The sequence below is a fragment of the Sorex araneus genome, chromosome 5, assembly GCF_027595985.1.
Source record: "Sorex araneus isolate mSorAra2 chromosome 5, mSorAra2.pri, whole genome shotgun sequence".
NCBI classification, from domain to species: Eukaryota; Metazoa; Chordata; class Mammalia; order Eulipotyphla; family Soricidae; genus Sorex; species Sorex araneus.
Window position 1 is genome coordinate 109,066,997 of NC_073306.1, and position 25,320 is coordinate 109,092,316.

Below are 25,320 nucleotides of genomic sequence, written 5' to 3' on the forward strand. Positions count from 1 at the left end.
CGACTACAATGTAGTTGGTGATCGCTTCTCTGAGTTGACCTTTCCCCGGAACGTGAGGCCAGCCTCGAAGCCATGGAGTCAACCTCCTGGTACTTATTTCTACAGTTCTTGGGTGTTAACAACAAGGATTTTTTTCATCCAATCGTTGCTGTCATCCAATCCTCTCTGCAATTGGCTTGAACATGAACAAATGACTCTACATTATGACTGACAATGTCCCCAGTACCTGTGGCAGGGGGCATCTGATTCCTCTCTTATTTGAGGCTGATGAATCATATGGGAGTGAGAAGTTTGGATGTTTTCAGATAGTGGGGATTGAAGGGAAGCCCAATCTCACAGAATGGCCTGCCTGAGTGGTTCAGAAATCTAGAGACAAGATGAAAATGACTTAATTCAGATGTAATTGATCCATTTCCACTCTCCATAAGACCTCAGTAACCTTACTAGATTTTTTTTTCTGACAGGCCTTTTCAGACCAAGTAGTAAAATGGCCATTTCTCTTGGAATAATTAAATAGGAATGTGGAATAATTAAAACTGGGTAGAAGCTAATACTGATATGGTTGAGGGGATTTTTTTCCCCCTTGGATTTCTAAGTCCTTAAATGTCTAAAAATTTTCTTTTTAGTTTTGGGGTCACACTCAGTGGTGCTCGACTTACTCCTGGCTCTGCACTCAGGGATCACTCCTGGTAGGGCTCAGGGGACCACATGAGGTGCCAGGGATCGAATCACATACAAAACAAGATAAGTGCCCTACCCACTGTACCACTGTACCACTCTGGCCCCTAGAATTATTGAATAATTGAAAAATGTCTCTCTACAGCTCTCCTCATCCTGGTTATCTGTGAAGGCCAGAATGAAGCTCGGCACTGTGTATAGCTATCTCTCAACCCTGTGGCTATTGGAGAAGAGATCCAATTTGCTGCTCTGTTTTGCGGTGGTTGAACCACTCAGTACTGTCTGTTAAGGTTTCAGTGGCTTTGACAAATTTACCACTGCATCCTAAGATTAGGTATGGTTATAAGAACACAGACAGGGATGGAGAGATAGCACAGTGGGTAGGCCTTTTGTTTTGTTTGCCTTTGGGGCCAAACCTGGCGATGCTTGGGGGTTATTCCTGGCTCTGCATTCAGGAATCACTCCTTATGGTGCTTTGAGGACCATATGGGATGTCAGGGATTGAATCCAGGTTGGCTGTGTGCAAGGCAAGCACCTTACACTCTGTACATTGGCCCCAGTTTTTGGTAGTTTTGTGAGCAAGAAAGGTACTAAACTTCTCTGATTTAATTTTCTCATCTGTGAAAGGAAGATAATAATGATATCTACCACTAAGAGTATTGTGCTGTTTGAGGAAAAATCCATTCTTTGAAAGTGTTTAATGGAGGCACCTAATATTTTCCTATTTATGTGTATATTTTAATATATATGTTCACAAAATTTTCCTGATAGTTTATTATTGGTATAATTATAGGTCATTAGTACCTGATCAATTTTAGTAGTTACCCTGTTTTGAACCAATGTCAGGCACCTTTAGGTGGGGATTATAGAAAGTAAAATCCAGCTATACTACAATTGAGAAAAATAAGCAAAGCATGCTTATTGAAGACTTTGTTTTTAATTTTTTGGTGGCCCGCACCTGGTGGTACTCTGGGGCTACTCCTGGCTCTGCACTCAGGGATCAAACCTGGGTTGGCCCCTTGTAAACCAAATGCCTTACTTGCTATACTCTCTCTCCAGTCCCTGTTAAAGACAGTCTAACATGAGATCCCATTCCTTTATCTGGAACCTCAAACACATATGGATACTAAGTAGTAGGGTCATTTAAATTTGCCTTAGCATTTCAAAATTCCTAACTGTAAAAAAACATTCCTAGCAGGGGCCGGAGCGATAGCGATAGCGGGTAGGGCGTTTGCCTTGCACGCGGCCGACCTGGGTTCTATCCCCGGCATCCCATATATGGTCCTCCAAGCACTGCCAGGAGCAATTCCTGAGTGCAAAGCCAGGAGTAACCCCTGAGCATCGCTGGGTGTGACCCAAAAAGCAAAAAAACAAAACAAAACAAAACAAAACAAAACGAACAAAACTATTCCTAGCAGAATGTAACCCTTCTCTTTTGTTTTTTGCTTAATTCCTGGGTGATTCCTTGCTAATGTTTCTTTCAGTGACTGAAATTAGAGAAACACAACAAATGCAATACTTTCACATGTGTGAGCAGGAAGAGTGCTTGTCTTTCATGCAGCAGACTGGGTTCGATTTCTGGCACCACAAGGGTCCCCTGAGCACCGCTAGGAGTGATGCCTCAGCACAAAGCCAGGAGTAAACCCTGAGCACTATAGGGGATGACCACCAGAACAAAACCCAAAACAAAACAAATTCCAAACCTGTGGGTATTTACTAGAGGTATTTCTCCCTTGTGAAATCTTTGAAATACTTTATTACTAGTAGCCTTCATTTATTGGGTAATGGCGCCCTCTTCTGATATGACTGCTGCCTTCTACTAATTTCAGAACAATTGGCTTAAGAAACTGACCTCCCAAACATTTAAAGTTTTCCCTAATCATTTTAATTTGGAAACACACAAATAAATATTCATATTCTAGATGCATTAAGAGGTTCCTCTAGGGGCTAGAGAGAAACTACAGCGAATAAGGTGCTTGCTTTGATCGAGATCAACCCGGGTTCGATCCCTAACTCCCCATATGGTCCCCAAGCATCACAGGAGTAATTCCTGAGTGCAGAGCCAGGACTAAGCCTTGAGCATTGCTTGGTGTTCCTCCAAAACAAACCAAAAAGATTTCTCTAGTGCTGTCAAACCTCCAAGTGAAGGTAAAAATGTAAGCACCTCTGTTCATCTCTGCAGAACTGTTAAATCAGCCAATTCTTCTAATTTTCCTGCACTATGAGGAGGACTGGAACAATAGCACAGCGGGTAGGGGGTTTGCCTTGAAAGTGGCCGACCCAGGTTCGATTAATCCGTCCCTCTTGGAGAGCCTGCCAAGCTACCGGAGTATCCTACCCGCACGGCAGAGCCTGGCAAGCTACCCGTGGCGTATTCGATATGCCAGAAACAGTAACAAGTCTTACAATAGAGACATTATTGGTGCCCACTTGAGCAAATCGATGAACAGCGGGATGATAGTGCTATGACAGTACTATGAGTAAGGAAGGCAGTTTTATGTTTTACTAACAAATATAGTTTTATTTGGCCTTGATCCTGCCTAGCAATGGGAAAACCACTCCTACTCCTTCGTACATTTTCTCTTATTACTTCACTATCTTAGTCTCCAATATGTTGTCATCAACTTATAATCACCACTCATTTCTTTTTTTGTTTTTTGGGCCATATTCAGAAGTGCTTAGGGCTCTGAACTCAGGGACCAATCTTGGTGGGGCTTAGGAGACCACATGGGGTGTCAGGGATTGAACTCAGGTCAGCTGCATACAAGGCAGGTGCCTTACATGCTCTAGTATCTCTCCAGTTCTACTTGCCTCATTTCTGTGTGATAGCCTTTCAAAATGTTCAGTTCCTCATCTTGTAAGATTGTCATTTCTGTGTGATAGCCTTTCAAAATATTCAGTTCCTCATCTTGTAAGATTGTCATGCAGATGAAAAATGATAGATTCTTCCCCTTCTACTCTAAGTGGACTAAACATGAAAGGTCCAACTCTACAATTAAAAAAATTACTAGTGAGAAGCCAGTTAATAGTCTTTTTTTGGAAGGGGGGGCATTCTGGCAGTGCTCAGGGATTACTCCTGGCTCTGCACTCAGAATTATTCCTGGCAGGGATCAGGGAGCCACATGCAAGGCAAGTGCCCTCCCCGCTATATTATTGCTTCAGCGCCCAATGATCTTTTAATAAGGTAATATAGTTTAACTAGCATAAGTCAAATACAAAGGAAATTTTGTGTTTTGCATAGAATAGAGCAACAAATGGAGCACCTCAATTCATTTTGAGAAAAGTCAGGAAGGGATTGAATCACATCCTGCAGCACTGCCAAGATCTTGGCAGTGCTCCAGAAACTGTATGTGGTTCTAGGTATTGAACTCAGGTTTGATGTGCACAAGGCATGTACCTTAACCCCTATACTATCTCTCCAGATCAAAGTTTTAAGAAAAATTTGTCATTGACTTTTAAGATATTTGAAAAATATTCTTGTACTATGATTATATTTTGACTTGTACCTTTTATGTTTTTTACTTTTTTTGGGTCATACCTGGCATTGCTCAGGGGTTACTACTGGCTCTGCACTCAAGAATTACTCCTGGTGGTGCTCGGGTACCATATGGGATGCCGGGGATTGAACCCAGGTTGGCCATGTTCATGACAAACTCCCTACCCGCTGTTCTATTGTTCCAGCCCCACTAATACCTTTTAATTACTGTCACCTCCTCGGGCACACTCAGCAGTGCTTAGGGTTTACTCCTGGTTCTGCGCTCAGAGATTACTCCTGATAGGCTCTGGGGACCATATATGGTGCCTGGAATTGAACTGTGGTCAGCTACGTACAAGACAAAATGCCCCCTACCTGCTGTACTAGTGCTCCAGCCCATTGTCACCCCTTCTAACTCCGCCAAAAAATTTTACTCAGTTAAGAAATCTTGAGATTATTTATAGAGCAAGAAATATGGTGAAAAAAATGAACATGTATTTGCTGTCATTCCTATTCCCAAGTTTGCCATTTAATACTGATTTAGGGCATATACATAACTTAGCACCTCACTTTTTTTGGTTTTGGGGTCACAACTGGTGGTACTTAGGGACCACTCCTAGCTCTGTGTTCAGGTATTAATCCTGGCGGTGCTGGGGAACCAGCTGGGCTCCAGGCAAGCACCTTACCTGCTGTACTATCACTTCAGCCCTTCACCTCTATTTTTTGTTCCGTTAAGCCACAACTTGGTATTTATAGGCCTGGTTTAATTTACAGTTGCCTTTTCCACTTCACAGCCTAGTCTAGCAGTGAGGGATTTGCAATGAGTTTGGGAATCAGAAAGGCAGTGTTTGTAGAAGATCTGAAATCACAGGCCATTCTGAAAGAAGCACTAGTACACTTGTGAGTCTTCTGAATAGGAATATGATTCTATTCCTTTCCATTTTTTTTTTTTTTGGCTTTTTGGGTCACACCCGGCAATGCACAGGGGTTACTCCTGGCTCTGCACTCAGGAATCACTCCTTGCAGTGCTCAGGGGACCATATCGGATGCTGGGAATAGAACCCAGGTCGGCCTACCCGCTGTGTTATCACTCCAGCCCCATATTCCTTTCCATTTTCACACCTGCTGTATAACCTCTGAGGAGAGACTTTAGTTGCTAGAACTTCATCTGTAGTTTTCTATCATAACATCGGCATATACCTATTTCAATTTTATATGAATTTTTTTAAATTTTTGGGTCACACCTGGCGATGCTCAGGGGTTACTGCTGGCTCTGCACTCAGGAATTACTCCTGACATTGCTCAAGGGACCATATGGGATGCTGAGGAACAAACCCAGGTCTGCTGCAAGCAAAGAAAATGCCCTCCCTGATGTACTATCGCTTTGGCTCCTATGTAGGATTTATTAGCCACATCCATTCCCATTCCTTCTCACAACATCCTACTGTAGTGCTTCAGAGGTTTGACAGTGGTAGATGGGGACTGGGTTTGAGGGACTGCTACAAATAGGATTTAGAAAACAGGTTTAGAGATGCTGTTTTTCCCTATCAGCAACAAAAAATTTGAAAGTTTTGCTTTCTAGGACTAATCAATATCTGACTTGTAGCAACTGGCCATTTTGCTAAGACTCGCTGGGTACTCGGGCTAAAAGGCTGGAGTGTTCGCTATTAAGTGGGTTATGCTTTGCCCCTGGGCACCAGCACCTCAAGTAGCAATTGAAGACTATGAAGAGATAAGGAAATGGCTCTAAGGAGACAGCAAGTAACTGTAAGGAAGAAAAGGCCTGGGCTGAGGAAAGCAACCCTTCATCAGCACCAAAAGTAGTAGGTTAATTCCACAGCCATCAAGTCCTGACGCGATAACATCGTGTCATTCACTGCAAATAGCATTTGTCGAAAGCATGCCAAGTTATATAAAAAAAGAATTCCTACTTTCCCTCCTTTTTTTTGGCTACACCTGGCGATGATCAGGGTTACTCCTGCTTCTGAACTCGATTTACTCCCGGGGGTTCTCGGGGGACCATGTGGGATGCCCGTGATGGAACTCGGCTCGGTCGCTTTCCCGGCTCTAATGTCTCTCTGGCCTCCAAACTGCCTCCTCTTTTAAGTTTCTGGGGGAGCATCTTCCCCAACAGCCTGGCAGAGAAGCACAGCGGGCGACTCCAGACTCCTGCCGGTCCTGGCTGCCACTGACTTGAGTGACTCCAGCCAATTCCCTTCCAGAGGCTCAGTGAGCTCCAGGTCGAACGGCGAGTGTGAGGAGGCCCTAAAATGAACCAGAGAACCACGTGGGTCGGAAGAGCTTAGTCTCTGGCAACCCACTCGCGATCCCGGCCTTCACCTCTCTAGCCCCATTCCAGACCCTTTCCCAAGAACGGCCGGAGGGGGGGCGGGGGGGCGCGACTCCGACGAGCCCAGCCGTTAGGCGTTAACGCCTCAGTCCGCAGTGGGCGGGGTGGAGGCCTGCAGTTTCCGGCATTGCGTGGCGCTCCCCTCGGGTCTCCGCACGGGCCTCGGCGCACGCCAGCCCGCCTCACGCGCAGGCCCGTTGAGGGGCCGCCCAGCCCCGGCGGGGGCGACCCCGCCGAAGCAGGGCATGCCGGGAAGCCCCCTGCCTCGGCAGTTGCATGCTGGGAAGCCCCGAAAGTTCTCCTTGGTGCCGAGGAGAAAAGTTCGGGGTGGGGGAAGGGGCGAGAACGACACCCCCCGCCCACAACTTCATGCTAATCAGTCCGCGCGTCCTTTACGGGGATTGGCCCGGGTTTTTTGCTTGCGGCCAATCAATTCGCCACACGGGCGGGCCTATTGAGATATCGCACCCTCATTGGCTGCGCGGTTGCGTCGCCAGGAAAGCGTTCCAGTGGAGAGCATCCTGGATTATTTATTCCCCGCCGTGCGGTGCGTGTTCCGGAAGTGACGCACGGCCCCGGCCGGGCGGCCGCCCTGCCCCCGCTTCCTTTCACGCTGTTGCTGCCAGTAGGTGGTTGTGGCCACCGTGCCAAAGGGGAGGCGGCGGCGGCGAATGATGCCTGGGAAACTCCTCTGGGGGGACATTATGGAGCTGGAGGCACCTTTGGACGACACCGAGAACCAGAAGAAGGAGAGGCAAAAGGTGCGCCGCGGAGGGGACGCGCCTCCTTTCGGGGTTGCGGCGGCTCGGGCGGGGAGGGGAGCTGTCCCTTGATGGCCTGTCACAACTGGGCCGGAGCATCCGGGGGCCGCTCCTTGGGCCTCCCGCGCCCCTCAGAGGTGTCTGCGGGCCCATCCCCGCCTCAGAACCCCTCCCCCGGGCACGGACGGCTCCGGGCTGGAGCCTGGCCTCGCGCGGCCCCTCCGCCCTCCTGGCCGGCGCCGACGAGGTGGGTCTAACTCAAGCTGCCATCGCCGCGCGAATGTCCCTGCCCGCTGCCCCCCGCCGCCGGCGGGCCCTGCCGTTCGGCCCTCGTGGGCTGACTTCGAACAGGACCGCCGGAGACGTTTCCTTCACCGCGCTGTCGCCGTCCCCCGAGGGCGGCGGGGCTCGCGTCGGCCTGTGATGGAGGAGGCCGGGTGGGCCTGAGCGGCAGGACCAGGCTTTCCCGGCCGCGGGTTGGGTTCCAGCCGCGAGTCGCGATCGCGCCTCGTTGGTGCCAGACGCTTGGCTTGAGCCCTCGGAGCGTCGCGGCAGAACGCCTGGGTTACGACGGGGAGAAGGGCGAGAGGAAGAATCGCCGGGCGCGGCCGGGGCGCCCACCGTGCACAGGTAGAGTTGGCGCCGGTGCCGCGAGGAGGAGTGTGAGGTGGTCGATGTGGGTTGGTACAAGGTGCCCGCGTTAGACCCCGAGAAAAGAACCCCCCTCCTTAGTAAGGAAAACCAGGCGTGCGCGCGCGCGCGCGTCTGTGTTTTGGGGCGCTAGTGGGCTGACGTCCCTTCCAATGACTGTTTTCGTGTTCTTGGGATAGAGGCTCAAGAAGTGGGATTGTTGGGTCCTCTGAACACTCGGCTCGTGTTTTTTCTTAAAAAAAAATCAATTAAAAAATCTTCTCCTTTAAAAAATGTTGTCATTTAGATAACATGGTTGCAGTAGTGTTAAAATTTTATGGGACTGGTATGCAAAGATTACTGCCCCCTCCCCCCAAGTGCCCACGACCCTCCACCACTGTGCCCTGTTTTATGTCTAGTTCACCTATTCATTCCTCTCTGCCCCCGGCAGCAGTTGTTGTCCTTTTTAAATTTTTTATTTAAGCAAGATCGTTTTGATTGAAAAATATTTTGAAAGGTGTGAGGGGAGAGAAAAAAAATATGCGATCAAGAAAGAACACTGGCTTCCCCAGAGTGGAAATAAGCAAGCAAAGAAATAGACAAGAAAAGGAGATTTATGTAGTCAAGGGAGAACATAGGCTTGAAGAACAAACCTTTTTTTTGTTTTTTTTAAAGTCCTAGTTATATATAATGTATGGCACGCTGTCCTAGCCATTATAAAGTACAGTTTGATGGCGGGCATTCAGCTTTTTCTGCAGCCAGGACCATGTTTCCAGAATGTTTTCTCCTACCAGATTGGAACTGCCCATCAGACCCCAGCCCTTCCTCCTGCCCATTCCTCAGCCCTTGGCACCCACATACTACTTTCTAAGGATTTTGTCATGATGGAACCTCAACTGGAATCGTTAAAGGAGTTATTTGAATTTTGAATCCTCTTGAAATGTTTTTCTTTTTATCTCAAAGTCCTACTCCTCCTCTAAGGTTTTATTTATGACTGTTGTAATCATGTTGCTGTATCTGGACAGTAATCTCATTCACCCCTGAAGTCTTCTTTCCAGTGCTTAAGCATTCAGTTAGCACTTACGTGTTCTTTATTTTCCCTCTATCCCAAATATTTCCCAGAGATTCTTGAGGAAAATGCGTTCTTCTCCCTCTCCCATTTTTTACTGCACTTGGAAATCTTGGTGCCACTCTAGCATTTGTACTTGTCAGAGTGGTGTTGTATTCGAGCATTAGCCCTCCCAGCTATTTCTCCTGCTTTCTTACTTTTCACTATGCTCTTGTAAATTGGTGCCTTTCACTTAGGCCATTTTCCAGAGTATTTCTAGATTGCCCTTTCTGGAAGATAAAAAGATAAAGAAACAGATTAAAGACTAAGACAAGTAGAGCTAATTAGGACAGTGATCTGGCATTCACATGTAGATAGTTTTGGGGTTTTTTTTGTTTGTTTAAATTGTTAGGCCACACCTGGTTTTACTCCTGGGCTATGCACAAGGAATCCTGATAGGACTATATGCTAAGTCAAGTGTCTTAATTAAGTGTACTATCTGTACAGCCCCATTTCAGATTTTTTTTTGGGGGATGAGGTGGGGGTGTCATACATGGCCCTACTCCTGGCTCTGCACTCAGGAATTACTTCTGGCGGTGCTAGGAGGACCATATGGGATGCTGGGGATCGAACCTGGGTTGACCCTGTGCAAGGCAAATGCCCTACCCACTGTACTATAGCTTCAACCCCCCCCCCCCCATCTTTCATGTTATGTATATTGAGATGTAGAACCTGGCCTTAGGTTCTCAGAAGTGGAATGTAGGTAAGGAAGGGAACTGGGAAGTGTTTATTGAAGGTATGAAAGTCTACAAAGAGAACAGATTGAAAAGTAGTATGAGAGGACGAAGATGAACCTTTTTAAGATAGAGGTATGAGGATAAGGAGGAAACCAGGGAAGTGAAGAGTTTTAAGCACTAGGGATTTAATGTGGAACAATCTATTTGATCACCTTGGCTCATTGCTGTGCTTGAACCCAGAGGTTCTCACTTTACCTTGCTTCATCTCCCTGAAGTGCAGGCCTAGGAGCAATTCAAACCCCAAGACTGACTATAAATAGCCTTGTTTTTGTATAGACTTTCTTTTGGGGAAATGTGTGCTAGTTTAACTAGAGATCAAATCATGTAAACATGTAACTATATTTTTGTTTACATTTGTTTTTAATTTTTAAATTAAAAACATTTTTGGCCACATCCATAAGTGATCAGAGCTTACCCTGGCTCTATACTCAGTCCCTTGCTGAGGTTCGAGGGACCATCTGGGGTGATGGAGACAAACTCAGGTCAGCTACGTGTAAGACAAGTGCCTTACCTGCTGTACTGTTTTATCTCTCCAGTTTTTACTTTTTAAAAAGAATTCTTTTTGGACCACACCTGTGGTTGCACAGTGGTTCCTCTCAATTTGGTGCTTGGGGTCATTTTTTTGTATGTGTTCAGGGCACCCTGGAGTATTGGCTTTTGAACCCTAGTCATTTTCTGCTTCTAGCCACTGCTACCTAATTAATTTTGAACATCTGACCAAACGATTCTGAAGTGCTAAATTTTTTGTTTTGGCTTTTTGGGTCACACCAGTAATGCTCAGGGGTTACTCTTGGCTTTGAGATCAGGGGACCAAATGGAATGCTGGGAATAAAATCAGAGTTAGCCACATGCAAAGCAAGCACCCTACCTCTGTACTATCTCTCCAGCCCCTGAAATACTAAAATTCTAAATCAGTTTTTGCTTCTTGCAAAAATTAAAGCTGTGGCGAACAATTTATATTTTGTTTTTTTTTTTTTCTTTTTTTGGGTCACACCCAGCAGTGCACAGGGGTCACTCCTGGCTCTGCACTCCGGAATTACCCCTGGCGGTGCTCAGGGGACCATATGGGATGCTGGGAATCGAACCCTGGTCGGCCTCGTACAAGGCAAATGCCCTACCCACTGTGCTATTAGTCCAGCCCCAAGGCAAATATCTTTATCCCTGTATAGTCTTTGGCCTGAATAAGTGTTTCTTTTTAAAATTCAAGTAGGGGGCTGGAGAGATAGTACGGCAGATAGGGTATTTGTCTTACTATGGTTCCTGAGTTTGCCAAGAGTAATCCCTGGGCACAGAGACAGGAATATGCCCTGAGTACAACCAGGTGTGGCCCAAAAAAAGTTACATTTTAGAGAACTTGATTTTTTTCATCTGGGATTAATAATGTATTTGTTTTCCCATAGGAGTATAATAATTGAGTTTTGCATGAATTATATAATTTTGTTTTTTCTTTAACCTATTGTCAGTGTTCAGAGATGTGAAATAAACAGTGGCTTTCAAGTTAGGTAGAACTTGATTCCTAGCACTTCCACATGCAGGAAATCCCATGTGTGAGTCTTCGGCAAGTCTAAGAATTTTTTTTTTTCCTGCCTGTGATATGGAAAAGAATATAGACTCTCAATCCCTTATCCAAGGTCCTTGGGTCAACCTGTGTTTTGGAATTCAGGATTCTGGGAATTTTTCTTTATTTCTTTTGGGTTTTTGGGCCATACCTGGAAGTGTTCAGGGCTTAGTCCTGGTGTGCTTAGGGGAACATACGGGGTGCCAGGGATCGAACCCCATTTGGCCAATGGGCAAGGCACATTTCCTACCCACTATACTATCTCTCTGGTCCATCTGTAAACTTTTAGATGGGTAATGTATCTGTGGGGTTTGGGATCCCCAATCTGTAATTAAACATTTTAATATTAACTAAACTTTTTGCTAAGTGGAATAATAAAGATTATGAGTAGCCTTGCATGGGTCCAGAGATATAGTACAACAGGTAAAATGCTTACCTTGCCATTGAACTCGGGTTAATTCCCAGCACTCCATAGGTTAGGTTCTCTAAATCCTGCCAGGAGTGATTCCTAAGTGCAGAGCCAGGAGAAGGCCCTGAGCACCTCCGTGTGTGGCACAAAAACAAATAATTAAAAAAACCCAACAAATAGCCTTGCATATGTTCAAGCCAAATTTTGTCACCAAATGAGTTCAAGTAAGGTTTTGCCACCAGATGAGTTCAAGTAAGGTTTTGCCTCCAAATGAGTTATAAAAAAAAAAAACAACCTTTTGGTTTTCAGAGCTTTGTGGATCTTGGAAATTTGGATAAAGGACTATAGGTCTATATTTCCTTTATAGGGTTGTTAAAAGAATTTTTAAAAAGCTAAGTGTGCATTACAAATTGCTGGATAGGTAGTCAATACTTTCTTTTTTCTGTGAACATATTAGAAGTATATAGTTTTAAAATTTATGGATCCAGAGTTCATCTTTTTCTGGAAAGGTGCTAATTTGATATTTGTTATGTCTTAGGGTGGAATAGAGAGGGCCTAGATGCCTCGATTAAGAAAGGTTGCTAGTGGGACCGGAGCAGTAGTTCATCGGGTAGTACGCTTATGTTGCACGTGGCCAAACAAGGTTTGATCCTCAGCATTCTGTATCGTCACCCAAGGAGCACCAGGAATAACCTCTGAGGTGCCAGCAAACCTTTCAAGATAATACTAGATTGTGTTTTGTTGTTTAGGGAGTCATGCTTTAACTATTCTAGAGTCTTAAAAGTAGCCCTCACGATACAGGAATGTCAAAGAGCTAGAGCACATGTGTGACATGTACAGGGCCCCAGGTTTGGCCCCTTGCTCCTTCCGAGTACTACCTCCCCAGCAAAGGTCTCAAGAACCAAAACAAACAAAAAGAAGATCTTGAGAGTTCTTTGTCAGTCTATTTTCCTCTCCCCCCTCCCCACAGAGTGATAGAAGGAAGTCAAGACATCGCCATGACTCAACTGAGAAATCAGAAGCAAGAGAAAATGGTGTCGCAGATGACCTGGATGCACCCAGGCCCAAAAAGGCTAAAATGAAAGAAAAGTTAAATGGAGACACTGAAGGATCTAATAGACTTTCGGATGAATTTTCTAAATCTCATAAGTCAAGAAGAAATGATCTGTCAAATGGAGATATTGATGAATATGAAAAAAAATCAAAGCGAGTGTCATCCTTAGATAATTCTACTCATAAATCAAGTGATAATAAACAAGAAGAGGTATGGACACTTTTTGTTTTGCATTTGATGTTATCCTTGAAATATTTCAAGGCTAATTATACTCCTTAGTTTAATTAGGATTGATTCTATAATCTACTTATTGTTTAATATTCTTTTGGATCAGGGAATCTGTGCAGTAGAAACTTGAGTCTTTTCATCTTCCATGGTCTCTATCATCGTGTTGTCTTTTTCTGGAGGCATATTTAGGAGGTAGTAATTTTATTTTATTTTATTTACTTATTCTTTACTTATTATTTCTTTACTTATTTATTAGTTTTTGGGCCTGGGGCCTGCTCAGGGTTAACTCCTGACTCTGCACTCAGGAATTACTTCTCGTGGTGCTCAGGGATATCAGGGATTGAATACAGTTGACTGCATGCAAGGCAATATCTTTTGGTTTTAGTTTTATGTTTTTGGTTTTAGGGCCACACCTGGCTATGCTTAGAGGTTACTGCCAGGGGTACTATATGGGATGCCTTGGATTGAATCCAGGTCAACCACATGCAAGTAAACCACCTGCCCATTGTATTACCACTCTGGGCCCTAAATTTCCAGTCCTGGGGAGCCGGAGCAATTGTACAGTGGGTAGGGTGTTTGCCTTGCACATTGCCGACCCGGGTTTGATCCTCAGCATTCCATCAGGTCCCCCAAGCACCACCAGGAGTAATTCCTGCATACAGAACTAGGAGTAACCCCTTGGATTCATGAATTGACTTGACTTTGTGGAATAAAGTACATAAGGGCTGTTGATTTTGTATGTTTTGCCTTCCATTCTGTCTGCTTCTGTTACAATAGTAAATGTTTATTTTTGTCTTTTGGGCCACATGTGTTATGGAAGCTTAACTCCTGGGTCAGTGCTTAGGTTGCTCCTGATGGTGCTGCTTGTCACTATAATACTTTGCCTTTGAACCCAGGCTATCTGCATTGAGCTGTCTTGTAGGCTCACTTTTTTTTTTTGGTTTTGGGATCCTATCTGGTGATGCTCAGGACCTACTCTTGGTTCTGTAATCTAGGAGATAATTCCTGGCAATCTTGAGGGACCATATTGGATGCCAGGAATCAAACCTGGGTTAGCTACATGCAAGGAAAGTGCCTTATCAGTGTGGCCCCCCCAACCCACAATAGTAACTTTTATTTATTTATTTATTTTGCTTTTTGGGTCACTCCTGGCTCTGCACTCCGGAATTACCCCTGGCGGTGCTCAGGGGACCATATGGGATGCTGGGACTCAAACCCTGGTTGGCCTCGTGCAAGGCAAATGCCCTACCTGCTGTGCTATCATGCCAGCCCCCACAATAGTAATTTTATTTTATTTTATTTTTCTTTTTGGGTCACACCCAGCGATGCTCAGGCTTTGCAGTCAGGAATTACTCCTGGCAGTGCTTGGGGGACCATATGGGATGCCGGGGATCGAACCCGGGTCGGCCGCGTGCAAGGCAAACGCCCTACCCACTATGCTATCTCTCCGGCCCCACAATAGTAATTTTAGATCTTATTGTAAATTAAAAAAATTTTTTTAATTAATTAATTTATTTATTTTGGCTTTTTGGGTCACATTCGGAGATGCTCAAGGGTTATTTTTTTTTTTTTTTTGCTTTTTGGGTCACACCTGGCGATGCACAGGGGTTACTCCTGGCTCTGCACTCAGGAATTACCCCTGGCCGTGCTCAGGGGACCATATGGGATGCTGGGATTTGAACCCGGGTCGGCCGCGTGCAAGGCAAACGCCCTACCCGCTGTGCTATCTCTCCAGCCCCTCAAGGGTTATTTTTGGCTCTGCATTCAGGAATTACTCCTGGTGGTGCTTGGAGAACTATATGGTATGCTTTGAATCAAACATACATCAGCTGTGTGCAAGGCAAATTCCCTACCAGTTGTACTATGACTCCGGCCCCTGTAATTCAGTTTTTTATATATATATATTTTTTTGCTTTTTGGGTCACACCTGGCGATGCACAGGGGTTACTCCTGGCTCTGCACTCAGGAATTACCCCTGGCCGTGCTCAGGGGACCATATGGGATGCTGGGATTTGAACCCAGGTCGGCCGCGTGCAAGGCAAACGCCCTACCCGCTGTGCTATCTCTCCAGCCCCTCAAGGGTTATTTTTGGCTCTGCATTCAGGAATTACTCCTGGTGGTGCTTGGAGAACTATATGGTATGCTTTGAATCAAACATACATCAGCTGTGTGCAAGGCAAATTCCCTACCAGTTGTACTATGACTCCGGCCCCTGTAATTCAGTTTTTTATATATATATATTTTTTTGCTTTTTGGGTCACACCTGGCGATGCACAGGGGTTACTCCTGGCTCTGCACTCAGGAATCACCCCTGGCTGTGCTCAGGGGACCATATGGGATGCTGGGATTTGAACCCAGGTCGGCCGCGTGCAAGGCAAACGCCCTACCCGCTGTGCTATCTCTCCAGCCCCTGTAATTCAGTTTTTTAAAGCACTTTATTTTTGGGTCTCCCAGCTAGTGCTCAGCAGGACTGGGTACTCCACTGCAGGGATGTTCTGGGTATTGTGTTGCCAGGGATTTAATCAGCCAGCTGCTTGCAAGTCAAACACTTGAAACCCTGAACTGTCCCTTCAGCCCTGGTAATGCAGTCTTTTGTATTTGGTGGTGGGTGTGTGTACCTGTTATACTCTCACTCTGTCCTGCTGTTTTCATTTTTAACGTTCAAGTGAAATTAAGAATAAATGATCTGGGCTGGAGAGATAGAGTGCTTGCCTTGCATGCCACCAACCTTGGTTCTGATCTCCAACACCCCATATTGTTCCCTAAGCATTGTAGGAGTGATTTCTGAAGACAGGCAGGAGTAAGCCCTGAGCATCACTGTGTGGCCTAAACAACAACAACCAAAAATAAGCTAAGGAAAATGGTTTAAGAAATCTCTTCTTTTAGATTTTAACATTTAAGGAGGTGTAGAAAATATAGTATAGGTCCATATTCCTGGACCTTTTGTTAGTATCTGTTTGAATGTTATTTGTTGGAGGCCATACCTACTGGTTCTCAGGTTCTTCCCAGTCATTCTCCTGGTACTGCTGGGTAGGTGAGGGAGGCTGTGCAGGGTCTGTATGAACCTGGCCTTCTGTATATGAAGACCTGAGCCATGTCTATATATATTCCTTTGTAGCTATCGTTTATTTTGGCACCAAACTTCAGCAATAGATTTTGAAAATACAAAGATTAGGCCAAAGATGTTCAATGGTAATCTCTGGGTTCAATCCCTAACACCACACACACACACATGCACAAAAGCAGGGGAGAGTGGGAAGATGAACAGGGAAAAGCCACAAGTGATAAAGCATATTTAGCATGTGTAAAACCATTGTGTGTAATCTCTGGTACCATATGCCTTCCCCCACCACTGCCTGTTGTCTTGTTGGTTGTGGTTAATACCCTCACCCCGGTCGGCACTGCTAATCTGAATTCTGCTGTGATAGCACCTATTAAAAATACAACTGGTAGCTGGAGAGAATATGGAGTGTAGAGTGCTGTCCTTGCATACAGCTGACCAGAGTTCAATCCCCGGCACCATATACAGTCCCCTGAGCAATGACACAAGTGATCTTGACCATTGAGCCAGGAATATGTCCAGAGCACTGGTGGGTATGACGTCAAAGCTAAAATAAATAAAAATTAAATGAAACATATTTTGAGAAAATACATAAATAAGCTTGCTATTTAAAGGAATTTTTAAATTAAATTAATTTCCTATTTATCTTTGATATTAATCTGTTACAGGCTTTACAGATTATGAAGATTTGTTAGCTCATTTAGTAAAACTAAATGTTAAATGAGGAGATTATAAATGCCTAGTCTACCGTGAACTTTAGTTAGAATTTTGATTTTATTTTGACAGAACCTAACCCGTGAACAGAAAGAAGGTGCTTTCTCCAATTTTCCCATATCTGAAGAGACCATAAAACTTCTGAAAGGTATTATGACTTTTAGTGGACATATGTCTAAAAAACCTATATTTTGTATTACTTTTGTCCCTTTTCTGACCTAAAGGAGAATTAAAAAAAGAAATAACTCTTCATTAGTTGCAGGTATTTCTACATCATCCTTTTTTGTTTTGTTTAGTTTGACTTTAAAGAAATATATGTATTCGTCAGAAGTTCAGACTTTTTTTTTGGGTAATTCCTCTTTGGGTAGAAGTAATGGTAAATATCTCTAGGTGGTATTTCTTTAGGCAGACATTGAGGAACCAGATTATCATTTTCAAATATATATATTTTTAATGCTTGTCTTAAATATTTCAATGAAATCTCATTTTACAGGTCGAGGGGTAACATATCTCTTTCCTATTCAAGTTAAAACCTTTGGTCCTGTATATGAAGGAAAAGATTTAATTGCTCAAGCACGTACAGGAACAGGAAAGACATTCTCTTTTGCCATTCCCTTGATTGAAAGACTCCAAAGAAATCAAGAGACGATTAAAAAAAGTCGCTCACCGAAGGTAACCTTTACAGGGAGTGAAAGGTTTAAATATTACTTTCATAGAAAGGGAAAGGAAGAATTCAGGTTTGATTCAAGTTGTACCCCAAGATAGAAAAGTTAGCCCTATAGCATAAAGTAAAAATTTGGGTCCTAAAGCAAAAATATGTTGCTTTTTAACATAAATCTCAAGCAAAACTAGTTACTGCTTTTAACTATACATGGATCCATGGATGTCTTTGATAAGTGTATTATTAAACCAGACTGTCTTATTTTAGGATTATCTATAGAGTTAGAATATTTGGTGATATTTTTCTTATTTTTTTTTTTTTTTGATTTGCTTCTAAACATGAAGTTGCTAGGTATTCATTTTGGTCATATACTGAACGCTTTACTGTTTGACTTCTTTAGATGAGTATTATAGAAGGGGAATTACTACTCCCTATGTTACTGGGATTCCTGGGTAATCTGTTTTCATATATAAAAAAGACAGAAAGGACGAGTGAAATTTTAGTCTAAACTTTAACCTTTTTTGTAACCTGTTCTTTATAAGATTCCTAAATTGAAAATAATCACTAATTTAAACAGATATGTGACTAAAAGTGGTTTATTCTTTGAATGATTTGAATACTATAAAAGTGTAAGAGTAAATCCCCATATGTGATTGTTATGTATTTAATATGTAATTAAATTATAAGTGTTTTGGATATGATTGTCTAACAAGACAATTTTTTTTTAGAGAGTTCTATTTCTTAGGTGAAATTAAGACTGCAAGGTATATAAACAATATAGTTGCAATCTGCCTAAATTTTTCATGTGGATTGGAGAGACAGTATAGTGGATATGGTGTTTGCCTTGCACACAGCCTACCCAGTTTTGATTCCCGGTACTCCCTATGGTCCCCGAGCCATGCCAGGAGTGACCCCTGAGCACGAGCCAGGAATAAACCCTGAGCACAGCTGGATGTGCCCTACCCCCACAAAAAAGAAGAAAAGTTGTTAGGCTTTGGGGCCTGAGAGATAGTTGAAAGGGCTGAGCACATGCTTTGTGGGAGGACTGGTTGTGATCTCAGCACTCCAGGGCTCTCCAAGCACTGTGGGAGTGCTCCGAAGGCATCCAGCTATGAGTAGCTCCAGCACTGCTAGCTGTGGTCCAAAAACAGGTTTTTGTACTAGAAATACTAGAGATTCAAAGGTGCTGGGGAGATGTTTCAGAGGGCTTGAGCAGATACTTTTCCTGCCAGAGACCCAGATTCAATCCCTGGTACCATATGGTCCCCTGAACACTGCTGAGTGTGACCAAAAATCAATAATAAAGACTGGAGATTCTAGCTTCATTTCTTTTTTAATCTCAGGCAGGACCCTGAACTTCTCTGATACTTAAGTTTTCTTATTGGTAAAATTGGGATGTAAAGTAGGTTTTTGTGAGGATCAAATTAGATAATTCATGGAAGAAACTAATTCTTGGCATATATTCATTTAACAACTGTGTTTTCTGGGAGGAATTGTGCCAAGGAATTAGTATCCCAAACCGACAAATTCCTGCCTTAAAATGGCTCTTAACATTTAGTGAGTAAAACATAATAAGCAGATAAATAAAACACAGATATTTCATATGCTGTAAGTACTAGGGAGAAATAATTAAGCAGTGAGAGAAAATATGAAAAGAGGGCTAGGAACATCAGTGAGGAAAAGGAATTTTGGAAAGAACTCTGATAATGCTATGCATCTGATAAATTCTTTTACTATAAAAGTAAAATTTTACTATAATTCTTTTGCTATAAAAGTATAATTTTGCTATAAAAGTAAAAGAAAGAATGGAAATAGTAAGGGATGATTAATAAATATAGGTTATTATTTGTACTGTTTTTCTTTAGATACTGTAAGATTAATGTTGACGTTCTTGGTTTTAAATGCCCCCTAAAAGTTTCAGTTTAAATCCTGACATATCTAGAAAAGTTCTTTTTATTTTTCACACCTCTTGCTCAGGTACTTGTTTTGGCTCCTACAAGGGAACTGGCAAACCAAGTAGCTAAAGACTTCAAAGATATAACTAGGAAACTCAGTGTGGCATGTTTTTATGGTGGAACATCATATCAAGGCCAAAGTGAGTAAATATATATGATATTACCACAGAAATCTCCATATTTAAATGAAAATACATATTGTGACCATTTTTAATGTTTTACATGTAACTGATAATTTTCTCCTTTCACAGTTAACCATATCCGAAATGGTATTGACATCTTGGTTGGAACACCTGGTCGTATCAAAGACCATCTGCAGAGTGGCCGATTAGATCTTTCTAAACTGCGCCATGTTGTGCTTGATGAAGTGGATCAAATGTTAGATTTAGGTTTTGCTGAACAAGTTGAAGATATTATTCATGAATCTTACAAAACTGGTATGTCCTAATTCAAAATTAGCAATTATATTAGCAATTATTCTCTTATGTGGAAATTTAAGAATTTAAAATTCTATTTTTATTGTATTCTTTTCAGGTTTTTGTTTCTTTTGGTTCTGGGGCTCGAACCCAAGGTTCATCACACATGCAAGGCTGGTGCTTTACCACTATGCCACCCCTGGCTCTTATTTCTAGTGGGTTTTTATTTATTAGTTTGGGGATTAGAGGGCACACCTGCAGTGCTCAGGGATCACTCCTGGCTCTGTACTCAGGATCATGCTTGATGGGCTTGGGGGACCGTATGGGATGCTGGGGCTTGAACCTGGGTAAGCCATGTGCAAGGCAAGCGTCCTACCTACTGTACTATTGCTCTGGCCTCTGTTACCAGTGTTTTAATAAAATTAAAGTCATTTGGTGTCTAGTTTCTTCTTTAGCAACAAAATATTTTAATATACTTTAACTGTTTTCTTAGCTTTTTATCCTTTCTCCTGTGCATTATATTTATTTGTCCAGTATTCTTAAATTGTCACCTTCCTGGTTTAGTTGTCTTCATATTTTCCCCATTTTCCCTTTTCGTAATTACAGTAAAATAAGATTGTTTAAAATCAAGTTTTGAAATTTTTATTTCTTTAAAGATTGGGGGGAATTTTAAGAACTAATATATCACAGGCTATTAAGAAAGCATTTTTATTCTTTTTTTACTATTTAAGATTCTGAAGACAATCCTCAGACTTTACTTTTTTCTGCAACTTGCCCACAGTGGGTATACAAAGTTGCAAAAAAATACATGAAATCCAGATATGAACAGGTTGACCTTGTTGGAAAAATGACTCAAAAGGCTGCAACTACTGTGGAAGTAAGTAGCTTTCCAGCATGATAGATTTTAACTTTTGGTTCATATTTTAAAGTGTGTGGTGCCAAATACAAGTTTTGGGTATGAGTTCAGGCCAGGTCTTTATTTTTGCTTTTTGTCAATAAGGTACCTCTGTTTTCTTGTAGATGGAGAATGAGGGGCAGATAAAATAAGTAAAGGGGGAAAGTGCTGATCAGTCAGGTCCTAATAAGAGTTAGACAAGCAGCCACAGAAGTAGAATTAAAATACATTGAATTTGGGGCTGGAGTGATAGCACAGCGGGTAGGGCTTTTGCCTTGCATGAGACCGACCGGGGTTCTTTTCCCAGCATCCCATATGGTCCCCTGAGCACCGCCAGGGGTAATTCCTGAGTGCAGAGCCTGGAGTAACCCCTGAGCATCGCCGGGTGTGACCCAAAAGGCAAAAAAAAAAAAAACCCAAAACATTGAATTTGACAAAACCAGGTAATAGATATTGAGTAGAAAAGAATAGTGCTAGGATAATTTGTGTAAACATAGGTAGAGAAAAGTTATGTCCTTATTTCATACTCTATGCAAGGAAAATACCTGGAAGTTTTTAGAAAGGCCTTAACTTAATTCAAAACTGGACCAAAGAGAGCTCAATGAGTTATAGTACAGGCTTTGTTATGGGAGTCTCAGTTTCAGTCCCCAGCACCAACCACACAATCTCCTGAGACTTCAGGGTAACCCCCACACAGAACAGTTGGGTATGGCTCCCAGCCCACCCCACCCCTGATATAACAGTGATGTCACTGAATAGTTTACTAAATTTAGGAAAGGGAAGGCCTTTCCAAAAAAATCAAATACATAAGGGAAAAGGTTGATGATTTTGAATTAATGAGTATTTAAAAAATCTTGGGTTTTTTGTTTTTGTTTTTAAAGAGAAATACAGGGGCTGGAGCAGTAGTACAGTGGGTAGGCCACTCTCCTTGCTCATGGTCCGCCTGAGTTTAATCCCCAGCATCCCACACGGAGCCCCAAGCCTGCCAGAAGTGAATCCTGAGTAAGAGTCAGGAGTAACCCCTGAGCACTGCCTGGTGTGGCCCAACCTTCCCCTCCCTCCGCAAATAAATAAATAAATAAAGAGAAGTACAGATAAAGATGTAAATTTAAAAAGCAGGGAGCTGGGCTAGTTTGATAGTATAGCAGACAGGGTGTTTGCCTTCCACATGTCCAAACCAGGTTTATCCTTAGGCACTGGGATGATCCCTGAAAGTAGAGCCAGGACTAAGCCCCGCCTGAACATCACCAAGTGTGACCAAACCCACACTTAGAAAAAAAAAATTTTTTTTTTTTTTCCCTGAGTCATCTGGGCCTGGAGAGAGTGTGCAACAGGTAGAGCTCTTGCCCTGACTGCCTTTGGGCTGGTGCTGGTCTGTAGTCATAAAAAGGTTGAAAACCATTGTTCTACTAGCGTATTGTCAGCTGCTGGTTTACAGTGAAAATGTTGATAATCTCATATATTTTTCTGTTTGATGTGTATGTAAATAAAAATGTACTAAATAATAGTCCAGGAGTACAATTTTTGGAATTTTCTTGGTTTGGGACCATACCTAACTGTGCTCAGGTGTTACTTCTGGCAGCCTCAGGGACCATATGGGGGACTGGGGATTGAACCTGGGTCAGTTGTATTCGAGGCAAGCGCCCTACCTGATGTACTATCACTCCAGTCCCCATTTCTGAAATTTAGAAGAATGAATTTGATAAAAAACAAAATTACAGAACTGGAGAGATAATACAGGAGGTAAGATATTTGCCTTGCTTATATATATCTGTGATAGCTGTGACCCTGGTTCAAATCCCCAGCACCACATATGGTCCCCTGAGCACTGCCAAGGGGTGGTCACTCCTGAGCACAGAGCCAGGAATAATCCCTGAGCACTGCCAGGTGTGGCCCATAAAAACAAATGGGTTAGAGTGATAGTACAGTAGGTCGGCAGTTGCCTTGTATGCAGCTGACCCAGGTTCAATCCCCAGCATCCCATATATATAGTGTGCAACCCCCCCTACTCCCCTCCAGTATCCCTAAGTGCTGAGACATGTGGCACTGAAGATCACAAATGGCAGAGCCTGGGTTGGAGTTGCCTTTCATGCAGATCACCCTGATATGGTTCGCTGGGCACTGCTTACGGTCCCCTGACCACTACCAGGAGTGACCTTCGAGCACTGCTGGATGGGTCTCATACCCCACACTTTCCCCCCGGAAAGCAAAATAAGACGAATGTCATTGTCATTGACTTTTAGCTCTTGGGACAAAGCCAAAGCCAGGGATCACACTCATGGCATGGCCTTACACTTCCAAGATACGTGATCTGCCTCTGAGCCACATCCTGGCCCTTGCCTCCCCATCTTTTTCTTTTGAGGCAGGGAAGGAGTAAGGCTATGTCATAGGTATTTCAATTGATTCTTTTTTGTTTTGTTTCGTTTTGCTTTTTGGGTCATACCAGGCAATGCACAGGGGTTACTCCTGGCTCATGCACTCAGGGGACCGTATGGGATGCTGGGAATTGAACCTGGGTTGGCCACATGCAAGGCAAATGCCCTACCCATTGTGCTATCGCTCCAGCCTTCAATTGATTGTTAAGTTTTTTCCTGTGGTGCTTTTCCAGGTTCTATAATTTATATGTATGTATGTACATGTATATGTTTATTTTAAATAATTGTACGCACAATTCCAGGGATATGACTTAATTGGTCGAACATAAACCTTTTGCAGGGAAAATAACTCAGAAGTGCTGGAGTACATACTTTTTATTTGGAAGTCTCAGGTATAATCCTTTGGAGTAGTCACCAGTACCTAGCTGGGAGTAACGTAACCCCACCTTCCACCCCCCCATTCCCTCACCCTCACCCTGCTCTCCTAACGAAAAAATAGAACATACCTTGCATGTGTGAAGACCTGAATTCTATCCCCAAAACATGCATGGCCCCCTGAGCACTGCTGGGAGTGGTCTAGTAGCCCCCAATGCATGGCTAGGAGTGGCCTCCACAGTAAAACTAAAGCATTTTATATATATACACACACACACATGTTTGTGTGTATATACATGTATATATAAAATATATGTATATATAATATGAAAATATTTTACATGTGCAGTATAATTTTTTTCCTGACATTTTATCATGAAACTGTATACAATAGAGTTTACTTCTGGCTCTATGCTTAGGAATCATTCCTGACTGGATTGGGTGACCATATGAGCTTCTGGGGATCAAACCCAGGTTGGCCATGTACAAGGCAAGCACACATACTATTGCTCCTGCCCTGTCATAAAAGTTGAACATAACAGCAAAGTTGAGAGGATTTTATAGTGAACACCTGTATACCCACAGATCAGTTTCCCAAAGTGGGTGACACTCCCTGGGAACTGCTGCGATGGTCCAGGGAGGGTGATAGAGTCTCCAGTGTTTTTTATTTGCCTAAAGAAGGTATATTCTAAAACACTAAAATGATTTTGTGTGTGTGTGTGTGTGTGTGTGGCAGTAGGCCAAGTAAGGAGGGAAAGCTCTATTACAGGTTTTCAGTTTTTTTTATTTGGGGGTAATGCCTGGTAGTGTTATGGGATCATGCAGGACTGGGATTGAAATTAGTGACTCCCACATGCAATGGATGTGTTCCAGTCTGTTGAGCTGGTATTCCTTGCACAACTCTGATCTAGATCCTTCCATTAACATTTTACTCTTATTTGGGGCCTGGGAATATTCAGTGGTAAAGTTCCTGTCTTTCATGTGTGAAACCATGAATTCTTTCTTCAGTGCTACTTCACAGACTAAGTATGATCCCAGTAGCAAAAGTTCAAATGTTTCAAAAAAGAGCTGAAATAAGCCTACAACAAAGCATTTAAGAGGCTGGAGATGCAGTAGAATAGGTAGGCTGCTTGCCTTGCACACGGCCAACCCAGGTTCGATCCCTGGCATCTCATATGCTCCCCCAAGCACTGCCAGGAATAACTCCTGAGCATCACTGAGTTGGCCCAAAAAAACCAGCAAAAACCAAACATTGTGAGCACTGCAACCAAATGTATTTGCCGCCTAGTTGCAATAGGAGTAAAGGAAAGCAAAGGGGCAAAACACAATGAAAGCGTCCTGTTAGAAGCTTAAGTTGTTTTTTTTTCCAACTGTATTTGCTTAATCAAATCCCTATATTCCATCTCTGTAACCATCTTAGTTTCTGATTCATTTCAAATTGCAGAACTCAGTATACTTACATATATAACTTTTTTTTGGCTACGGAGGGGTTGTTCCTGGCAGTGCTTGGAAAGCCATGCAGTACCAGAAATTGAACCCAGGATTCCCGTGTGTAACGCCTTTTGAGCTATCCCCTCAGCCCACTGCATTTTTTTTTTTTTTTGTGAGGGTTGTGGGCATACCTGGTGATGCTCAGGGCTTATTTCTGGCTCTGCACTCAGGGATTACTCCTGGCGGTTTTGGGGACCATAAGGGTGCTGGGATCAAACCTGGGTCGACTATGTGCAAGGCAAATACCATATCTGCTGTACTACCGCTCTGGGCCCTATCCATGCATATTTTTAATTGGAGTTCAGTATTGGTTATTTTATTTTGGTTTCTTGGTCACAGAACTCAGGGGCTACTCCTGGCCATGCATATAAGGGGTATAATATACAATG

The 25,320-nt window shown here is 43.2% G+C and overlaps 1 protein-coding gene across 2 annotated transcripts in view; it reads left to right on the top strand.

Moving 5' to 3' along the window:
- Window positions 1-7,077: 7,077 nt before the first annotated feature.
- Window positions 7,078-25,320, top strand: part of DDX50 (DExD-box helicase 50) — a 35,097-nt gene continuing 16,854 nt past the window's right edge. Inside the window, exons 1-7 of one of the 2 annotated variants that reach the window (XM_004617110.2) lie at window positions 7,078-7,264; window positions 12,677-12,970; window positions 16,836-16,911; window positions 17,257-17,435; window positions 19,402-19,519; window positions 19,631-19,816; window positions 20,527-20,672. In XM_004617110.2, the coding sequence (XP_004617167.1) occupies window positions 7,175-7,264; window positions 12,677-12,970; window positions 16,836-16,911; window positions 17,257-17,435; window positions 19,402-19,519; window positions 19,631-19,816; window positions 20,527-20,672 (1,089 nt within the window). In that variant the 5' untranslated portion in view covers window positions 7,078-7,174. Of the gene's footprint in view, window positions 7,265-7,292; window positions 7,895-12,676; window positions 12,971-16,835; window positions 16,912-17,256; window positions 17,436-19,401; window positions 19,520-19,630; window positions 19,817-20,526; window positions 20,673-25,320 lie in introns of those variants that run through there. The other variant, XM_055140462.1, reaches the window with a different exon arrangement.